This window comes from Labrus mixtus, chromosome 3 (assembly GCF_963584025.1).
Source record: "Labrus mixtus chromosome 3, fLabMix1.1, whole genome shotgun sequence".
In the NCBI taxonomy this organism is placed as follows: domain Eukaryota; kingdom Metazoa; phylum Chordata; class Actinopteri; order Labriformes; family Labridae; genus Labrus; species Labrus mixtus.
The window spans coordinates 13322565-13340052 of NC_083614.1; the positions used below are offsets into that span (position 1 = coordinate 13322565).

Consider the following 17488-nt stretch of genomic DNA (forward strand, 5'->3'; position numbering starts at 1 on the left):
GCATCTGTTCCTCAGTTTAAACTTAATTTTAATCATTTCATCATTTTAGTAATATATTTTTTGTGTAATTTTCTTTGTTTCTGGTATGTCTTTCAACGCTCTTCATGTCCTAAATATTCTCTTTTTAACTCTGTAAAACTCCTTGAACTGCTATGTGTATGAATGGTGCTCTATTAATAAACTTGTTTATTCTCTCATCAGTTCAGCTTTAAATCTCGCAGACAAACAGGCTGTAACGAATGTCACATGCAAACATAACAGTTTAAAAGTCAAAACTGTGTTCACAGTGGTGGAGGGCCTCCTTGTTAACATGTTCAGTGAACTATAAACGTGTTCATGAGATGTCCAGGTTTAGTGATTTACCAGGTGTGTGTCTGAAATCAGTCTCAGGGACAGGCTTTGTACCACACACAGGCCCGCTTCTTCTTCTTCTTCATCTTCATCTTCACCTTTTTCTCCTTCGTCTTCTTCCTTTTTGTGTTCTTCTTCTCCTCCACACATGAGGCTGATGTTTCTATTAGCCCTCACTCTGATGTTCACACAGATGTTGTGTAACTGCGTCCCTCCATCATGTCGAGCAGCGAACCAAGACATAGACACATCTGGAACACATCTGTGTGTGTGTGTGTGTGTAGTTTTTGTTTATAGATGTGTTGTGTGGCACATCGTACGGGTTGTGTTGTTCCTAACAGTTACCTCCATGTTGAAACGTTAACATCCAGTGATTGACAGGTGCAGTTTGCAGGTGACCTGTAGTGAAACTCCTGCAGGCTAACGAGCGTTTTCTCAGAAGCCTCGTAAGCGCTTCTCTTTGTAGCAGCAGATTGTTCACAGACACATGGAGGAGCAAACAGCCAGCACATGACACACAAACACACACACACACACACAGACTGAAGAAGGATGGAGGCTTGGAAGAGAACAACGCTGCACGCAAGGGAGCTCTCCCCTTCCTGTTAGTACACGCAGAGACATCAAGTTAACAACAGAAACCAACAAACAGAGAGAGAGAGCAGAAGGTGTGTGTTCCCCACTGTGGATAAAATGTTGTTCAACATTTAGATTTAAAAAAAAGTCTTTAATGATCAGAGCAGCAGAGACTTGCGTAACTGTAACACCTCAGAGCTACACACACACACACACACACACACACACACACACACACACACACACACACACACACTCTATCACAGAGCCAGGCAGTCTGAGTCATTTTATCTACAACAACAGACAGCTTATTGTTATTAAACATCATGTTGTAAAACCGAACATCAGATATTCAGGTGTGAAAATCTAAAACACAAATAACGTACGTATAAAATAAACAAGAAAGTCGTGGTTAAATAAATATTGTATCCAGACAGCTTTGGGTTTGTTGTGACTGATTTTAGAGACTCAGTGGATGTGTGTGTGTGTGTGTGCGTGTGTGTGTGTGCACTGCACATAGACTGTATGCAACACTAGTTATTATTTACAGTGGCAGCACTCAGAGTTTGCAGCTACAAACTAGAACAAGCTGATAGTTACTGGGGATACATTTCTGCTTGTTGTCAGTCACCCGTCATCACCAGCTGATACCTGCATGATAAACACAGACACTGTGTGATGAAACAGAGACAAGTGACAGAGACGAGTTTGAAACTAAGTCACAATACACAAAGAAATATCAACTTTTATGTGTGAAAGTCAGTTTAAAAAAAGATTTTAAAAGACTGAATTTACTTCCTTTTTGTACAGTGAATGATCCACAGATCCATTCGACCTTGACCGTGGGAGTCTGATTTCTTACGGAGCATCTAGCAACATCTGGAGTTGCTGTAAGATCTCACATAGAGACACAGGAGGATTTGAATCAATTGTGTTTGTTTTCTACAACATAAGTTAAGGTGGAGGGCGTGTGTTGTCAAGGCAGCTGCGTTAACTATAAAACACTGCATGGTAACAGATCGTAAGAACTTTTGAGCTGGAATGAAAATAGATCTTTTCTATGCAGATCTTTCAGTGATTTGACTTTGCAAAGTTCCCAGAAAACTGGGACTCTTCTTCTTGTGTTTCGTTGCATCTGCTTCTTCTTTGTTTGTTGTTTAATAGTGGTTAGGGAACAGTTACGAGCATTAACGCCTCCTGTATTGGGGTGTGAATACAGCCATATGTGTCTTCCTTTTTTCTCCAAATAGATGTATTCCACGTATGACTGTACGCAAAGAACCTTGACAGTTCAGTAAGGATACAAATACACGACTACATCAACGACAGAAATGTTGGCTGAATGAAGTCGAATCTTAGTGAAGTGAAAATGTTCTCAGAAACAAGAGTTTGTCGTTGTAATAGTGGCTTTCTTTGATCATTTTCCCCCTCTTCATTTTGACTGGATCACCTCTAGGACTTGTATGAAAGGCTCCCTTTTCCCTGAGTTTATTGGATTTCTCTCTTTCTCCACATATTTTCATTCCCTTCAAAGAAAGGCAGGACGTGATTTTCCTCAAAAACTGTGCATGTGCAGGGCAGTTTTTACTTTTCCCCTCAGAGCAGTGACTCTCCTCACCTGGAGCAGGCAGGTGTTCAACATACATAGCCTGATGTCAAGAGGGATCTCTTTAACAGCTCTACACAAGACCAGGATGATTCTGTCTCTCTAAAACAGACAGATCTCTTTTCCACATTTGGTGTGGTAGAGGATTAATATAATCTCTGCATTTTGAGGCTTCAAACTCGCAACATTTTACAGACATCACTGCCTGCTTTATATTATTAATCGTCTTCTTCTTTTCTTTGACTTTTTTTTATTGCTCTCACCTTTTCTTCTCTCATTCCTCTCTAATGCGTTTGAACACTTTTATTTTACAACTTTTGTCTCTTTGGTTTTTCAACTTGTGTGTGGTTTCCCTTGTCAACGACTGAGTTCCTGATTTGCTTGTTTTTGAGATTTTATTTGTTTGGTTATTGAAGCAGTAAATTCTTGTTTGAAAAAGGTGCTTTGTATGTAAAGTTCTTCTTCTCTTTCTTCTCTTTCTTCTTCTCCTCACATTTCTTCTTTGGTGCTCCGGTCATGTGATCCTTCAGAGAGCCTATCAGACAACGCGTCGGCCTTCAGCAGCCGAGCCAAACAGCTGCACAGGAGGATGTGGTGGAGAGACATGAAGGTGAGCCATCTGTCTGTCTGCGTCTGTCTTCTTCATGTCTGTCCTCGTCGGATAGATCTGGTGTTTAATATGCGCTGTTTGTTTGTCCCACAGATGAAGATCATAATCGCTCTGGTAGTCGTCGCTCTGCTGCTCATCATCATCAGTGAGTTAAACACCAGACAAACAGAATATACATTTATTTGACTGTGCGTTCCTATAACTGAATTTTCTTTGTCTGGTTCAGTTCCAGTGATCATGCGATACCGCTAGTGTTTGACCAAGAGGACAAGGACATCCCTCCTCTTCCTCATCTCTCTCTCCTCTGCACACAGTCCTTCACTCCATCTAGGGGGCGCCAGCCAGCCTCCCACTTCTCCCTCAATGTCAGCCCCTGTACCCTCCTTAACTTAACTCCTCCTCAGTATAGATCTGATTAATCTGCTGTGAGATCAGTACTAAGGCTCAGTCTGAATCTCGCCTGCAGAAAGGGATCATGGGAAAACTGGGGAGGTGTGTAAATGCAGTTTCGGAGAAAATCGCTGCCTCATGACGGAGGGATTCATTCCATCACAAACCTCACATTTAAGCTCCAGTCTCTGCTGTAAACACAAAAACTCCTCACATAGATATTAACTGTAAACTAGCTGCTCTGTATCTGCAGCACACTCGTATAGAAAATGCTCACACATTCAGCAGATGAACCTCAGATGGTTTCCCATGATGCCCTGTGTGCCATCCTCTCAGTGGGGGTGGGGCTTTAAAGGCAACATTTTTTTGAACACAAGGTGAGGGAACATCTGGGGGTCATCTGCAGTCTTTGAATCATCCTGATTTCACATGTCAGGTGTGTTTCCTGGTCAGCTCAGATGGTTGGATTTAAGAAAGACTCACCGTCTGCTCTCCGACATTACTCTCCTCCATAAATCTGAGCTCCTTCTGTACAGGCGGGCCGTCACACCCAAACATCCAGGTTTAAGAATGTCTCCTCCCCTTCCTGCTGCTCTGTGCCCAGCTCTGGACCTGTTTGGTCACGGCTGACGGTTCTGTTTGGATTTTAAACTGTCTTTAATTCGGCTTCTGTGTTTCTTCACTGTGGTTACTCCTGCTCGCTCGGTGTGATGCTGTGTGGATGCTGCTGTTTAATCTGAAGGGACAGTTTGTCTCTGCACTGTTATGTCTGAGGATGCTGAGCTGTTGAACAAACTTAGTGACATTAATTAACTGTATAAATCTTCATTTTATTATTTGAATGTAATTTATTTTAGCTGTAAATATTGACTCTGGAAGGATGTATAATATTCTGACCCTGCATTGGAAGACTGTGAGATCCTTTTCGCTCTGAAATAAAGTGATTTAAAAGGGTGGCGATCTGGTTTGTACTGGTTTAGTATCTCGACGTGAGGAAGGAAAGAAACGCTCGAGGTCAATCAGATGGAACATTTTTGAAGAGGTTGATGGAAAGAACGATTGGAGGTTAGGAGGGAAACTAATGGTCATGCCATCGCAGGTCTCTTAACCACAGCTTTCTTTCTCCCGCTCTCATTACTCGCCTCTTTTATTGCTCCGTGGTTTCACTGGCCGTGTGGAGTCCCGAGATGGCACTAAAGCTGGACCGAGTGGAGTCAGAGCTGAGTTATTGTTCTGACAGACCTGCTGCTCTCGACCTGCAGGACATTGGAAACACAAATACAGGTTCAGACCTGCTACCATTTTTAATTACACTATCCATTCCGTTTATTTTGCTCAGATCTGATTGTTTTGTTTGGCTGTTCACGTTGCTTTTTAAATGCGACCTGTATCAGACTCCTTTGATAATTCACATATGAAAGTGGGCCAAATCTGATTTGAAAAGATCCTATTCAGTGTGACATGTGCTGTTCACACTGTCATAAAATCAGATTCAGGTCACTTTAAGCTCATCTGAAAGGTTTTGTTGCTGAACTAGTGTAAGTAAATTAGTCAGAAAACAAAAAGTCAAAGTCCTCTGTTCTGTTTTTTTTTTTTAAATCTGAATATCTTCTGGTTTCTTTTCTCCTTTGTGAAATTAAACTGATCATCTTTAGTTTCAGCCAAAACCATAGACTTTAAATATTACGGCCAAAACCAGCTGTTTTAGACTGAACTCTAAAATGATCAGTGATCCACAGTTTGTCTCCTTCCTGATTTTAAAAAGACCTAAGAACAAATATTTTAAATATGTGCTACGCAGCTCTCTGAAAGTGTTTAACCAAATACTGTTTTTTTTTTTTTTTTTTTTTAAAGGACATAGTAATGTCACCCAAGTCCCTTTTTTTTACACCTTTTTCAGATTTGGGCTGCTGATTGTAAAGTTGTGTGCACTAAAAATATCAGCAACATTTCTCCTCATTTACCTCTAAAACATCCCTAAACATTTACATTTTAAAAATAACTTTTTAATCACATTTAGAACAATATTTGGGAACTTTGTCATATTTACTTTTTGTGAATATAAATTTAAGATCATTTTATTGACATATAAATGTTAAATATTATATCTAAATGTTAAAGAATACATGTCCTGATTCTACATATTTAGCTTTGATCCTATATATATTTTCTATCTTAGCTAAATGTTTAGGATAAAACTAAATTTTTAAAACTTGCCAATCACAGGTAACCCTACCCTAACTCCTCCCCTTCTCTCTTGTCTCTTTGACTCTAAATGCAATCATAATTTACTAAATGAACCTCACGCTGTATTGAAATAAACTTGGAACTACAAATTGACACCATAGAACTCATTAGGAAAATGTTTACTGAGGGAATATTAGCCTGACAAAGTTGGAACGTTTTATGAAAAACTTCTATACAACCAGACTATGACGAGTCGTCCCCTGCTGGACATTACAAAGAATACAGGTTTAGGGCCAGCCCAGAAGGTCAACCACAAAAAATAGAGACACAAGCAGTCTCTCATAAATGTTTGAAAATTTCACATAACAATTTTTTTCATTAACTTTTTTTATTTTGCAAACATTTTTTTGCTGTTGAACTTCAGTCCACCGCTCTTATGCATTGACTTCACTTCACTAAGCAGTTGCATCATTGTTGTTGCTAAGGTACTGATGTCAGGATGCAGAAAGAATTTCCACTACTTCTTAATAAGTTGCACAATTTTACTTCAAACAAGAAAACAATGAATGAAACTGAATGTTAAACATCTCTATTAGATTCTCTAAACAGAGGACAAATAGAAGTCGCTCCAGAGTGTTTGACTTCATTGATCTGGTCTCTCAGCTCACACTTTGTTGTCGCTGCTGCTTCTGACGGGACAGATGGCTTTATTTAATCTCGTACACTTGTTTAAATGTCGGCGTGGCTGCAGTGAAAATCTCAGAGTCTTTGTAGTGCTGCTCAGTTGCAGTGAAATCAGAGGTAGTAAAGTTCTGGTTGGACAAATGGCTGTAAAATATTACGGCTCTGCTCGGCTCTCGCATGTCTGCAGACACAACGGTCACACTCTCTCTGCTAACTGAGTCTCAAGAGAATTCAATCTACTTCTTATGCGAAGGAAAATAATAACCATGTCCTCCTCTGAGTGTGTCTGAAGGTGTGTGTGAGTGAGGACATTTTTATCCTGCACACACACACACACACACTCACAAAAACACACACGCTGGCAGCTCAGGATGTTTTGGTCGTCCGTTAGGGGCTGATGCTGGATGACTTCAGATTCCGGGCATAGCAGCGGTTATATGAGTCCAATAAAAGTGAACTAAACTCACACAAGAGATGAGGGCGGACAACATGCCAGCCAGTGTTAGTCTCTCTCTCTTTCTGTCTCACTCACACACACACACACACACACACACACAGAGCTGGCCCTAACCATTTTGGTGCCCTAGGCAAGATTTCAGCAGTTGCCCCTTATATTGCAGACAGTTTGACCACTAATCACAATATTCATACACTTAAAGAAACCTGGCATACAGCTTTATATTTGACATCATTTCTTTATTTTAAAATAAAAAATACTTCTAAACAAACGCGAATAAAATGGTGACAACACTAATATTTCTTATAAATAAATACAAATAACTAGTGTAACAGAACAAACAGTATCAAACAGTGCAGGGAGCAGAAGTGGTCACACACAGACGGCCCGGGGACGGCAGGGGATGGATTTAAATGTTTAAGATTGCACCTGGAGAGAGATGAGCATTTGTGAAACAATGGTCATTTTGTGATATATAGTGTGAACACATACTATTATTTTCTGTTCAGAGCAGTATGTCAGCATAGTTTTTCATAACGTTTCCATAACAACCAGACCTACAGCATGCACACATATCTATTCAGTGAGGACTTCTAGCACAAAATGCATTCATGCTCTTAGACATCAAGACTCTAAAGGCAAGAGCTTAAAACTATTAATAACAACAGGAGGTGGAAAATAAACATTTTAATCTACTAGGGTGAAAGATAACTAAATACAGAGATGTCTATTAATATAAAAGTAGGTTTTGTTTCTCAAACAACATTGGAACAAAAGAAGTGTATTACTTATACTGGTTATTTTCTTAAAATGAATCATCTTTACCTAATAAATGTACAGTGGAAATAACTTACGTTAACTCAAGCTACTGATTAGGAATTAGGAAACACTGACGTCACTATCATCCATCCATAACAAGCTATCTTAACAACAGATAAATAATTGATCAGTGCAGCACGTTACCTCTGTGTCTTTTTCATATTTTCTTCCTCTTCTTCTTTTTCGTCCCTGGGCTCCGGAGGGCTTTGTTGTTGTTTTTTTACATTACGGTCATTTATAAACGTGATATTAATCGGTACACTCAGTGTCACTCACTAATAAGTCTCCTGCCCTCCTCCACAACGAGCAGGTAACGAGCAGCTGTGTTGTGATGCGCCGGGTCACGCAGGAGGCAAGAAAATAGAGCCTTTTTAAATGTGTGATAGTTGCGTTTTCATGGCTTCTATCATAACTTTACTAATTAATATCTTGAAAATTATATTAAATAAATAATATTTAGTGATATTTAACCGCATTTTTCCTTCTATTTCTTCTTATCGTCAACATTCCTGCCTCACACCTGTGGCTCCTTTCCTGCATGTCATTCCCCACTCTCTCTCTCTCTCTCTCTCTCTCTCCCTGATATCTGACTTTATCCGCTGTCCTATCTCTAGTAAAGATCACTATTTTTTCACTATTTGTTTCCTTTCACTTCCTCTCTTTTCCTACTGCACCTCCTTTAGTACACTTCCTGGTTTCTCACTCTCTCCTCTCCCCCTTGATTGGTTGTTGTTTGCACTGTGTCACTAATTAATTAGATTGAATTCACCTGCCTACCCCTTATTTAAGACTGCACTCCATTGCACTGATGTTTTAGTCCTCACATGGGGCGGCAACATTTTACTCCTTTGATAATGTTTGACACCACACATTTTAAAATGACACAAACTTTGCTATTTTAATGATCGCCACTATCCAAAGGTTCGGAGGCTTTTTACGAGAAATGATATACCATAGAAGAAAAAGTCAGTAAAATATTTCAGGCTAACTCCTGCACACTGTCTAAATTGCACAAAAACATTGGCAATGTTGGGATGTATGCCTTGGACTGGAGGTATGCAGATACGTCCTATTCTCCCTGTTGAGTAATTGTTCTATTAATTCAAATTTGAAAATACTTTTTTAAGGTGGAAGAGATACAGATTGTTAATATAAACCCATTTGAAAGACCAAATGTGAGGCCTGGTTGGTTGCTTTGAGTATTCTAGCTGTGTCTGTCTTCTCTCCTTGTCCCTGTCACTTTACACTGAACCTTCCTTCATGTTGTCATAGTTTGGTTGTGTTGCCCTTTTCTTGTCATCCTGCTCTTGTTTTTTTCTCTGAAGAATGTTATCTAAATTTCTAAAAACAAGGTTATGATTAATCTAATTATAATAAAGTGATTGATAATAGAGTGAGTTGACTGACAGAAGCAGGTGAGGAGGAATTGACCTGCAGGAGATAATGTGTGTTTGTGAGTCTGCACACTTCACCTCGGCACCCTCTGATCTCCCTTAGAAGAAACATTTGAGTCAGGTGGTGTTTGTAGGTGCAGGAGGACCTCAGGGTGAAAGGTCAGCCGGGGTTGGAAGATGTCTGAGTCACACAGAACAAGGACGGAGCCAAGCGAAAGAGAAGAGCCAGAGCTGCGAACACAGAGGAGGACCTGGAGCTGAGAGACCTGAAGGTGTGAGCGTCTGCACACCTGCGGCATCGCAAAAGTCTCACAAATAAACAGCAGACCATCTTCAGTATCACATGTGAGCCTTGCAAGCACCCATCCAGGCTGTGTGTGAGTCTGAGTCACGGCAGAGGGACGAGAGAACAAACCCACAGACGCAGAGAGAGACGTCTGAGAGGAACGGCCTCCGGAGGCTCCCTTAGGTTGTGTTAGAGAGAGACAGTTCAGCTCCATGTCAGGGTCAGCTTCAGGTGTCTGCTCATCGATAGACAGCCCCCCCCCCCCCCCCCCCCCCCCCAAAACGAAAGAGGACACCGGCTCCTCAGCAGGAAATTGAATCCAGGAGGACCCAGATTTGCCTGCAGTGCTCAGCCTCAGACACACACACAAACACACATCAGTGGACGTTTACACTGATGAAACATGAAAATAATGTTGTTATAAGAGATGAAAACACAAATCTTACAGACACAGATCATCAGCCGTGTTGGATCATAAAATGCAGAGACAGTTTCTATAGAGGACAGAGAATCTCAAACTGGTGTGAAAATGTTTTTTGTCTTGTCCCCAGAAGAAGCAGCATCCTGTTACTCTCTCCTCTTTGTGCCTCCCTCGTCCCTCTGATCCCCCTCCCCCTTGACTCCCCTCCCTCCCTCTCACCTCTCCTCTCTTCCCCTCCAGATTGTATAAATATCTGTGAGCTGTTGGGAGAGCTCAGCGTTACAGACGTGTTCACTGAGGAGGGTGGGACAAGGGAAGAAGAAGAGAAGAAGAAATTCAGGCACGTTTGGACTAAGTGAACAATTAAAGGAGAATAAAACAGGAGAGGAAAGAATAGAGAAAGTGATTCCTAAGATTTGAACCTGTGATCAGTGTGCAGTATGTTCCTCCTGCTCCTCCTGTCCCTGTGTGCTCTCCTCCTGGAGGGGCACGCTCAGGACAGAGCCGCCCTGTGGAGAGGAAACGACCGAGCTGGGCGCTGTCAGTACACCTTCACCGTGCAGAGCCCCACAGAGGCCAGCTGCCCACAAGCCGGGGGCCCCGAGCTCGAGGGCCTGAAGGCCAGACTCAGCCTGCTGGAGGTGCTGGTGTCCCGGCTGAGTGGGGGGGACGCTGGGGGTCACCAGGGGGCCGGATCCAGAGGTCAGCCTGAGCTGCGGGACGCTCTGAGCAAGGCGGTGGGGGAGAGGAACCTGCTGCAGGGGGAGAAGGAGCGTCTGGAACAGGAGCTGCAGGGTCTGCAGAGGAGGATGGAGGAGATGAGGAGGGAGACCGAGAGGCTGAGGAGCAGACCCTGCCCCCTACACACCCCCATAGTGCCACCAAGCCCCCCTGTGCAGGGCGGAGGCCTGCTGAGACCTGCTGCGGGTAAGAGATCCACACAGAGCTTCAACGAGTCATCTGTCAAATGAAAATCATTGCTCAATATTTTTAAACTGCTTCAGTCATTTATCAAGCAAAAGTGTCAAAAGTGTAAAATATTTCAATCTTTTTTTTAGCTTAAAATGAGGATGAGCAGATTATTTTAGTCATTTCTTAAAAGTCATTGAGAAATTGACTTTTGGAAATGCAGATTAGCTTTTTTCAATTGAAAAGATGAATCTAAGCGAGATGTGAGTTTTTATGTTTTAATTTCATTCTTTCAGATTATTGTGCAAACATGTTTATCGAATATTCAGATTTTTCTAACATGCATGAAGATCTGCGACTCGATAATCTAATAACCTGCAGACAGGCCGTTGGTCTATGAAGAAAGAGAACAGCTTCATTAGAGCAGACATGTGATGACACCTGCACATATACAACAGTGTGTGAGGGTGTGTGTGTGTTTGCATGCATGTGTGTGTGTGAGCAAGTTTGCGCACATATCCCCTAGAGACCATGGGGTGATAATGTGTGTGTGCACCGTCATGACCCACCTGTTTACTTGTGTGTGTTATTAATGTTTTGGCTGCAAAGACGCCGGCTTATGTTTCTGCTTCCTTCCTGTGTATGTGGGTTCTGGTTTTGGAGTGTGTGTGTGTGTGTGTGTGTGTGTGTGTGTGTGTGTGTGTGTGTGTGTGTGTGTGTGTGTGTGTGTGTGTGTGTGTGTGTGTGTGTTCAGGGGGGGTCAACTCTCTTTATGTCGGTGTTTCCCTCTGAGTGTCCAGCGGAGCACGAATGACTTGTCTTATGGGGGTGGGGGCTGAAATATGATGCGCACTCTGGAAGTGGTCTGTGCCAAGGTCTTCTCTCAGAGCTTTTGATGGCGCCTGGTGGGTCAATGCTGTGGGGGGGGGGGCTTTGGGGGAGGGGGGGGCTTTGGGGGCAATAACACTAAACCTAAAAGGTTAGAGGGCCAGAGGGGTTATCCTGGAGCCTTGGGGTTTAAGCTCCAGTGTTCTGTGTGTTTACAGCAGCCAAACAGCCGTGTGATTAGCTCCCCCCTCCCCCGCACCTCCTTTTCTCTGTTAAACCCCATCCTACCAGTATTAGTTGTAAAGACTTCCAGCAGCAATAAATCCTTCCTCTGCATCAGGACAGTTTACGTACTCTTAATCTCTCCTGCATGCCTCAGGTAATCTTTTCAGCTCCCCATGTTTACACCTGAACACTCAAACACACACACACACACACACACACACACACACACACAAGGGCCCCGAGAGGGGGCGCAGATGGAAAAGAGATCACACAACTCTTCAGGGGCGTCTCCATGATTTCTGGGCCCCTCCCCCTCCCCCACAGCCTCAGCCAACCCGCAGTTATTACTATAACCACACCTCCATGACAAAAAATAGTTGAATGATTTGAATTAAGCTTTCCTTCTAAATGTTTCAGTACCACACATTTTAAAAGATTATTTTAATTACCGTACTGGCACTATTGAAAAGTTCCAAAGCTTTAATAAATGACATCTATTTCCCAAATCAGTTGTGTAGAGTAGTGAGTCCATCACTATCACTCCTGTAAACTGTCTTAATCAGATCAATACTGACAACACCTCCTGTTTGAAACTACATGCCTGTCAACTTTACTCTGGATTATGAGGAAATATTCAAATAAATCATTAAAAAAACCAAGCTGTTTATCTGTGATGATGATGGTGATGATGATGATGATGATGGCGATGACGACGACGACACTGATGATGATGAATGTCTGACTCCTCTGGGAAACGACCCCCCTGGAGATCTTTGTTCTCTGACCTTTAAATGGCCTCAGTGTTTCCATTAATGTCTTCAAACACATCACTGTTTGTCACACAAATGTTTCCCACGTCCCTGCTGTACTTCCTCATCAGCCTTTTCCATTATCTTCATCAACATCAGCGTCCAGATGTTGGTGTTTAATGCGTTAGGCATCATTAGAGCTCATTCCAAGCCTGAAATTTGCACGTGCAGAACAACAGGCTCACACATGCACATACAAGAGGTCAGACTTGTGTTACACAAACACACACTTCCTACTCACTGTGAGGTGAGTAGGAAGTGTGTGTTTTGTTTGTCAGAACCTCAGTATGTGTATTACAGTTAGCTTGTGTGCTTTACAGTCAGTCTGTGTGTTTCACTCATAGTGTGTGTTACAGTTAGTATGTGTGTTCAAATCAGTATGTGTGTTACAGTCACTGTGTGTGTTCAGTTATAGTGTGTGATACAGTTAGTGTGTGTGTTATATTAATGTGTGTTAGTATGTGTTACAGTCACTGTGTGTGTTAAAGTTAGGCGATGAGGTGACTGTGTGTCTCCGAGCTGCTGGGAATCTATTCAGAGGAGTTTGATTCCTGCTGTTGGCCATGTTTGGATACTTAAACACACCCTCAATCAATTTGTGTGTGCATGTGTGTGTGTGTGTGTGTGTGTGTGTGTTCAGGTTCCAGCTCCATGTCTCACCTGGTGTCCAGGCCCAACAGACAGGGGGACAGCAGCAGTCTCAGAGGTGAGTCTTTTTCTTTTTGTTCACCTTCACCTGTCTGTGTCCTCTCCACCTGAACGCATGTCTCAAAACATTGTGTCTGTCTGTCTGTCTGTCTGTCTGTCTGTCTGTCTGTCTGTCTGTCTGTCTGTCTGTCTGTCTGTCTGTCTGTCTGTGTCAGACTCAACGTGGCAGATTGGATCTCAAGGTTTCCAGGAGCTGAAGGCCGAGGTGACGGAGGTTCCTGCTCCGGTCGGCTCGGAGGACTTAACAGGTCTGTGTTTGAAATGTTGAACTCTCTTTTCAGAAGGTCAGCTGAGGGACTAGGAATGTTTAATATCAACTACAAATCACAAATAACCGAAGAAATGAAACATGTAACTTTTCTACAAGTGACAACCTCTGAAGTTGAAAAATGTAGCCAATGCAAACTGGAGCATCAATGTGCCCAAAACAGCAGGGAAACAAGAAGACTACCAGATTGACTATAAATACTGAAGGACGTGAAAAATCCCTTAAAGAAGTAAACCCCCCCCCCCCCCCCATCCATCTGACCTGGCAAACATGACACTCACCCCCTGTTGACAGCCTCAAAGCAAATACTGCTATTAATACTGCAGCATTTGGGTCGAGAATACCACAGTCATGCCAATTCAAAGGTATGTGTGAGGGCTCATAACAGTTTGTCTCGCTACGTTGAGAGGAGGATACTCTGACGAGGATGTGACACACTGTTAAACGTTCCTTAATAACCCGTCAGAATGGCTGTCAGCAGGTTTGATTGTTTCAGAGATCATGAAAAAATACACGTGCAGTCTCCTCGTGCGGCCATTTAATCTGTGACGAGGCCGTGCTGCAGGGAGCTAACGTGTTTCAGGTGTATTTATAAGACATACTCCTGTCTAAGTCTTAATCCACTGTGAGGTTTTATTTTAGGAAGTGGTAAATATACATGCGGCCTTATCGCTTTCCCAGCAGGCCGCATGCAGGATGAGGTGTAGTCCAGTTTTTGCTCTGATGGAGGTGACTCAGGCAGAGCGCTGACCTGCTGTGTGCCTCCATGAAGAAGAGAGATGACCTCGAAAACACCCTGATCCCCTTCTCAGTTTACCCTCAACATCCCCCGACCACAAATAAGTGGATCCCCTTCACTGTAGTCACCTTATGTCAGAGAAACACTGGATAACTTAAAGGAAGAGACTTAAACAGTCAGGATAACCTCAAATATAAGCCAGTGTGTCTTCATGCTACCAGTATCAGATAAGTAATACTAAGTGTCAGTGTGAACAAAAAGTCTGAAATTACTGTAAAACATGGAGAATAATAAGAATTATGAAGTCATACACACAGGCTAAGAACCTAAGAATTAGAGTTCTATGAATGATCTTAGTCTCTGAGCCACCAGTAACAATTCACTGCTTCAGTCTTAAAAGTTCTTGTTCTCAGTGTCAGGAAGTGACTTAAGTCTATATGCTTCTTTTACCCGTTAAGAACACAAGTCCTCCAGGGTCCGTTATTTTGTCTGTCACTCTTAAACTCGAGTCATTTCTTACCCCAAAACAGAGAGTGATTCAAGTCATTATAATCAGAATCAGTGACTTAAATCTTTGAATTCCTTCTATTAAATAGTAAATTAAGTTTTTTTTCTAACTACCAGTTACTAACTTAAGTCTTTGATCTCAGTTTCAATTGATGACTTAAGTCTACATGTTCCTGTTAGTAACTAACTTAAGTGTGTTTTGTACGAGATGGTGACTGAAGTCCTCTGGTTTCCTGTATCAGTTCCTGACCTAAATCCTGTTTTTTCAGAACGGTTTCCTGTATCAGTTGGGTGACTCCAGCCTTCCTTTTCCCCATATCAGATAATGATTTAAGTCTTCGTGCTCTTGTTGACTGAGGCCTTCTCTTCCCCGGCATCAGATAGAGGCTTGGTGCTTCTAGTGTCAAATTCTGACTGTCAAATTTATCTTTTCATCCTCCTCTCGCTCATGTTTCTTTTCCTTCTCGCTTGCAGGTTGTGGGGATTTGATTTCAGTTGGTGAGCCCGTCACTCACAGGAAGGCCGACAACATTGAAGGTAAATATGGAGTTTGGATGCAGGATCCTGAGGCCGTCTCCCCTTATGGACCCGACATGATCTGGCGTATTGATACGGTCGGCTCCGATATCAGGAAGCTGTTTGGATATGACGACATGGTGCAACTCAGTAAAGGCTTCCCATCCAAGGTGGGTGTCACGTGCCTGGTATTCTTGGGACCAGATTTTTTTAAAAATGTATTTAGGAATCCAAAGCGTTTTGGTTCTGTTAGAGTAGTGTCGTTCACAAGAGTTTCAGCAGGGGTCTGCTTTATAAAAACAGTCTATGTCCAGAGCTAAAGGGAAGACACCCAATAAGATGTAATGAAATGTGATACAGACTGTTTAAAACGTGGATGTAGTCTCATACGCCACCTGGTTTCTGAGGAGGAGTAATGAAGCCTAACAGTGGTGCCTACCTAACTTTAGATCAATCTAGAAACAGGTAAAGAAATGGAGCTGAGGCGGGGATTAAATCTCCATCAACTCAGCCACGCCCCTTTTAGGCATATTTATGCAAAACACTTTATTAGAGGTTAGATTATCTGCCTGGTCCCGAATCCGAGCCTCCAACTCCACCCTCGCTTGTCGACTTGCTCGTCAGACTGGCAAGCTCTCTGAAAGTCAGATTTTGCTAACTGTTGGAAGTCCTGAAAAGTTGCTTGTTTCTTTCAGAGGATAAACAATCAGGCAATATCCAGTGAGTTCAGAGATTGGATATTTAGTTGGATGTTATTGTTTTGTCACTCACCGATGTTTTGTTTCGATGACAGGTGCTGCTGTTGCCGGAGCAGGTGGAGAGCACCGGATCCACTATGTACCGAGGCTCTCTCTACTATCAGAGACGTCGTAGCCGCACTCTCATCCGTTACGACCTGGCCTCCGAGAGCACAGCGGCACGGCGGGACCTCCCCCACGCCGGCTTCCATGGCCAGTTCCCTTACTCCTGGGGGGGCTACACAGACATTGACCTGTCTGTAGATGAGCGGGGGTTATGGGCTGTCTACTCCACCAACAAAGCCAAAGGAGCCATTGTGATCTCACAGCTGGACCCCCACAGTCTGGAGGTGAAGAGGAGCTGGGAGACCCAAATCAGGAAGAACTCGGTGGCCAACTCCTTCATTATCTGTGGAAAGCTGTACACGGTGGCAAGCTACACGGCGGCCAACACCATGATCAACTACATGTACGACACGGAAACCAGCCAGGGGAAGCCTGTGTCCATCTCCTTGAAGAACAAATACAACTACAACAGCATGATCGACTACAACCGGGCTCAGAGGAAACTCTTCGCCTGGGACAACTTCCACATAGTGTCCTATGACATCAGGCTCAGCCGCCAGCAGGCGAACTAACCCGGCCATACGGGACTGACGGCGGGAAGTGGTATGCGCTCACTTGTTCCTGCTTCAGAGACTCAGAGCTTTAGAGCATGTGTGGTAGAAGTTTAAAGCTAACACCATCAGTATCAACACTTAGAAGAGCGAGGACTGAACCACCAAACTCCAGAGTGAAATAAAGACGTTTAAGGAACAGCGCCCCCTGCAGGTCTGCTTTTCTGTCTTCAGTGGCGAGGTCCACAGAGATGATTTTCAGAGGAATTATTTTTGTACCGCCTTTATTCAGATGTATGATTTTGTTCTGTTGTTAAAGCTATATATATATATATATTTTTGAAGTCTGAAAGTTGGAGCGTGGTCTGATTTGATAAGCTATAGGTGGGATAAGCATGAATACAGTTTAGAACACAAACTCCTGAGGTATGACACACATGCTTTGTTTCACCAGCAAGCATCTCCTGCTTAATCAAATACTCTTACTCAGCATGTACTGAGTTCTGCATGTTCTTACACTGTAGTCAAGATCGAAATGTAATGCTCAAAACTGTCATTTAATAAAGTTAAATAACAACAATTGTGTATGCTTTTTATGGTATTATATCAATCAGACAAGTACTGGTACCACTGTATGAAGAGTTCGAGTTATTATTGAGTTATCTAGGAAATAAAGCGGGAAATTAGAAAAGTAGATTCTGGAGTGAATCTGAAGAAATCTCTGTTCAAGGGAGAAAGAAAACCAATACTGGATGGTCATTATGTTCAGGCCTGCAGGCAGCCCTGCCTTAAAAAACCTCAACATGATTCTGTAGTGGACATCATTAAAAAGATGGTTCCCGAC

The 17488-nt window shown here is 42.8% G+C and overlaps 2 protein-coding genes across 3 annotated transcripts in view; both read left to right on the forward strand.

The window, feature by feature from the left end:
- The window catches only part of vamp4 (vesicle-associated membrane protein 4), a 15735-nt gene extending 11248 nt beyond the window's left edge, over nt 1-4487 (forward strand). For both annotated transcript variants that reach the window (XM_061032115.1, XM_061032117.1), the window contains 3 exons: nt 3064-3143; nt 3237-3288; nt 3370-4487. In XM_061032115.1, the coding sequence (XP_060888098.1) occupies nt 3064-3143; nt 3237-3288; nt 3370-3395 (158 nt within the window). In that variant the 3' untranslated portion in view covers nt 3396-4487. The remainder of the gene's footprint in view (nt 1-3063; nt 3144-3236; nt 3289-3369) is intronic.
- Nucleotides 4488-10067: 5580 nt separating this feature from the next.
- Nucleotides 10068-17224, forward strand: myoc (myocilin). Its single transcript, XM_061032124.1, has 5 exons — nt 10068-10708; nt 13193-13258; nt 13416-13508; nt 15249-15460; nt 16084-17224. The coding sequence occupies exons 1-5, from the start codon at nt 10222-10224 to the stop codon at nt 16663-16665; spliced, it is 1440 nt and encodes a 479-aa protein (XP_060888107.1). The 5' UTR covers nt 10068-10221; the 3' UTR covers nt 16666-17224.
- Nucleotides 17225-17488: the final 264 nt, after the last annotated feature.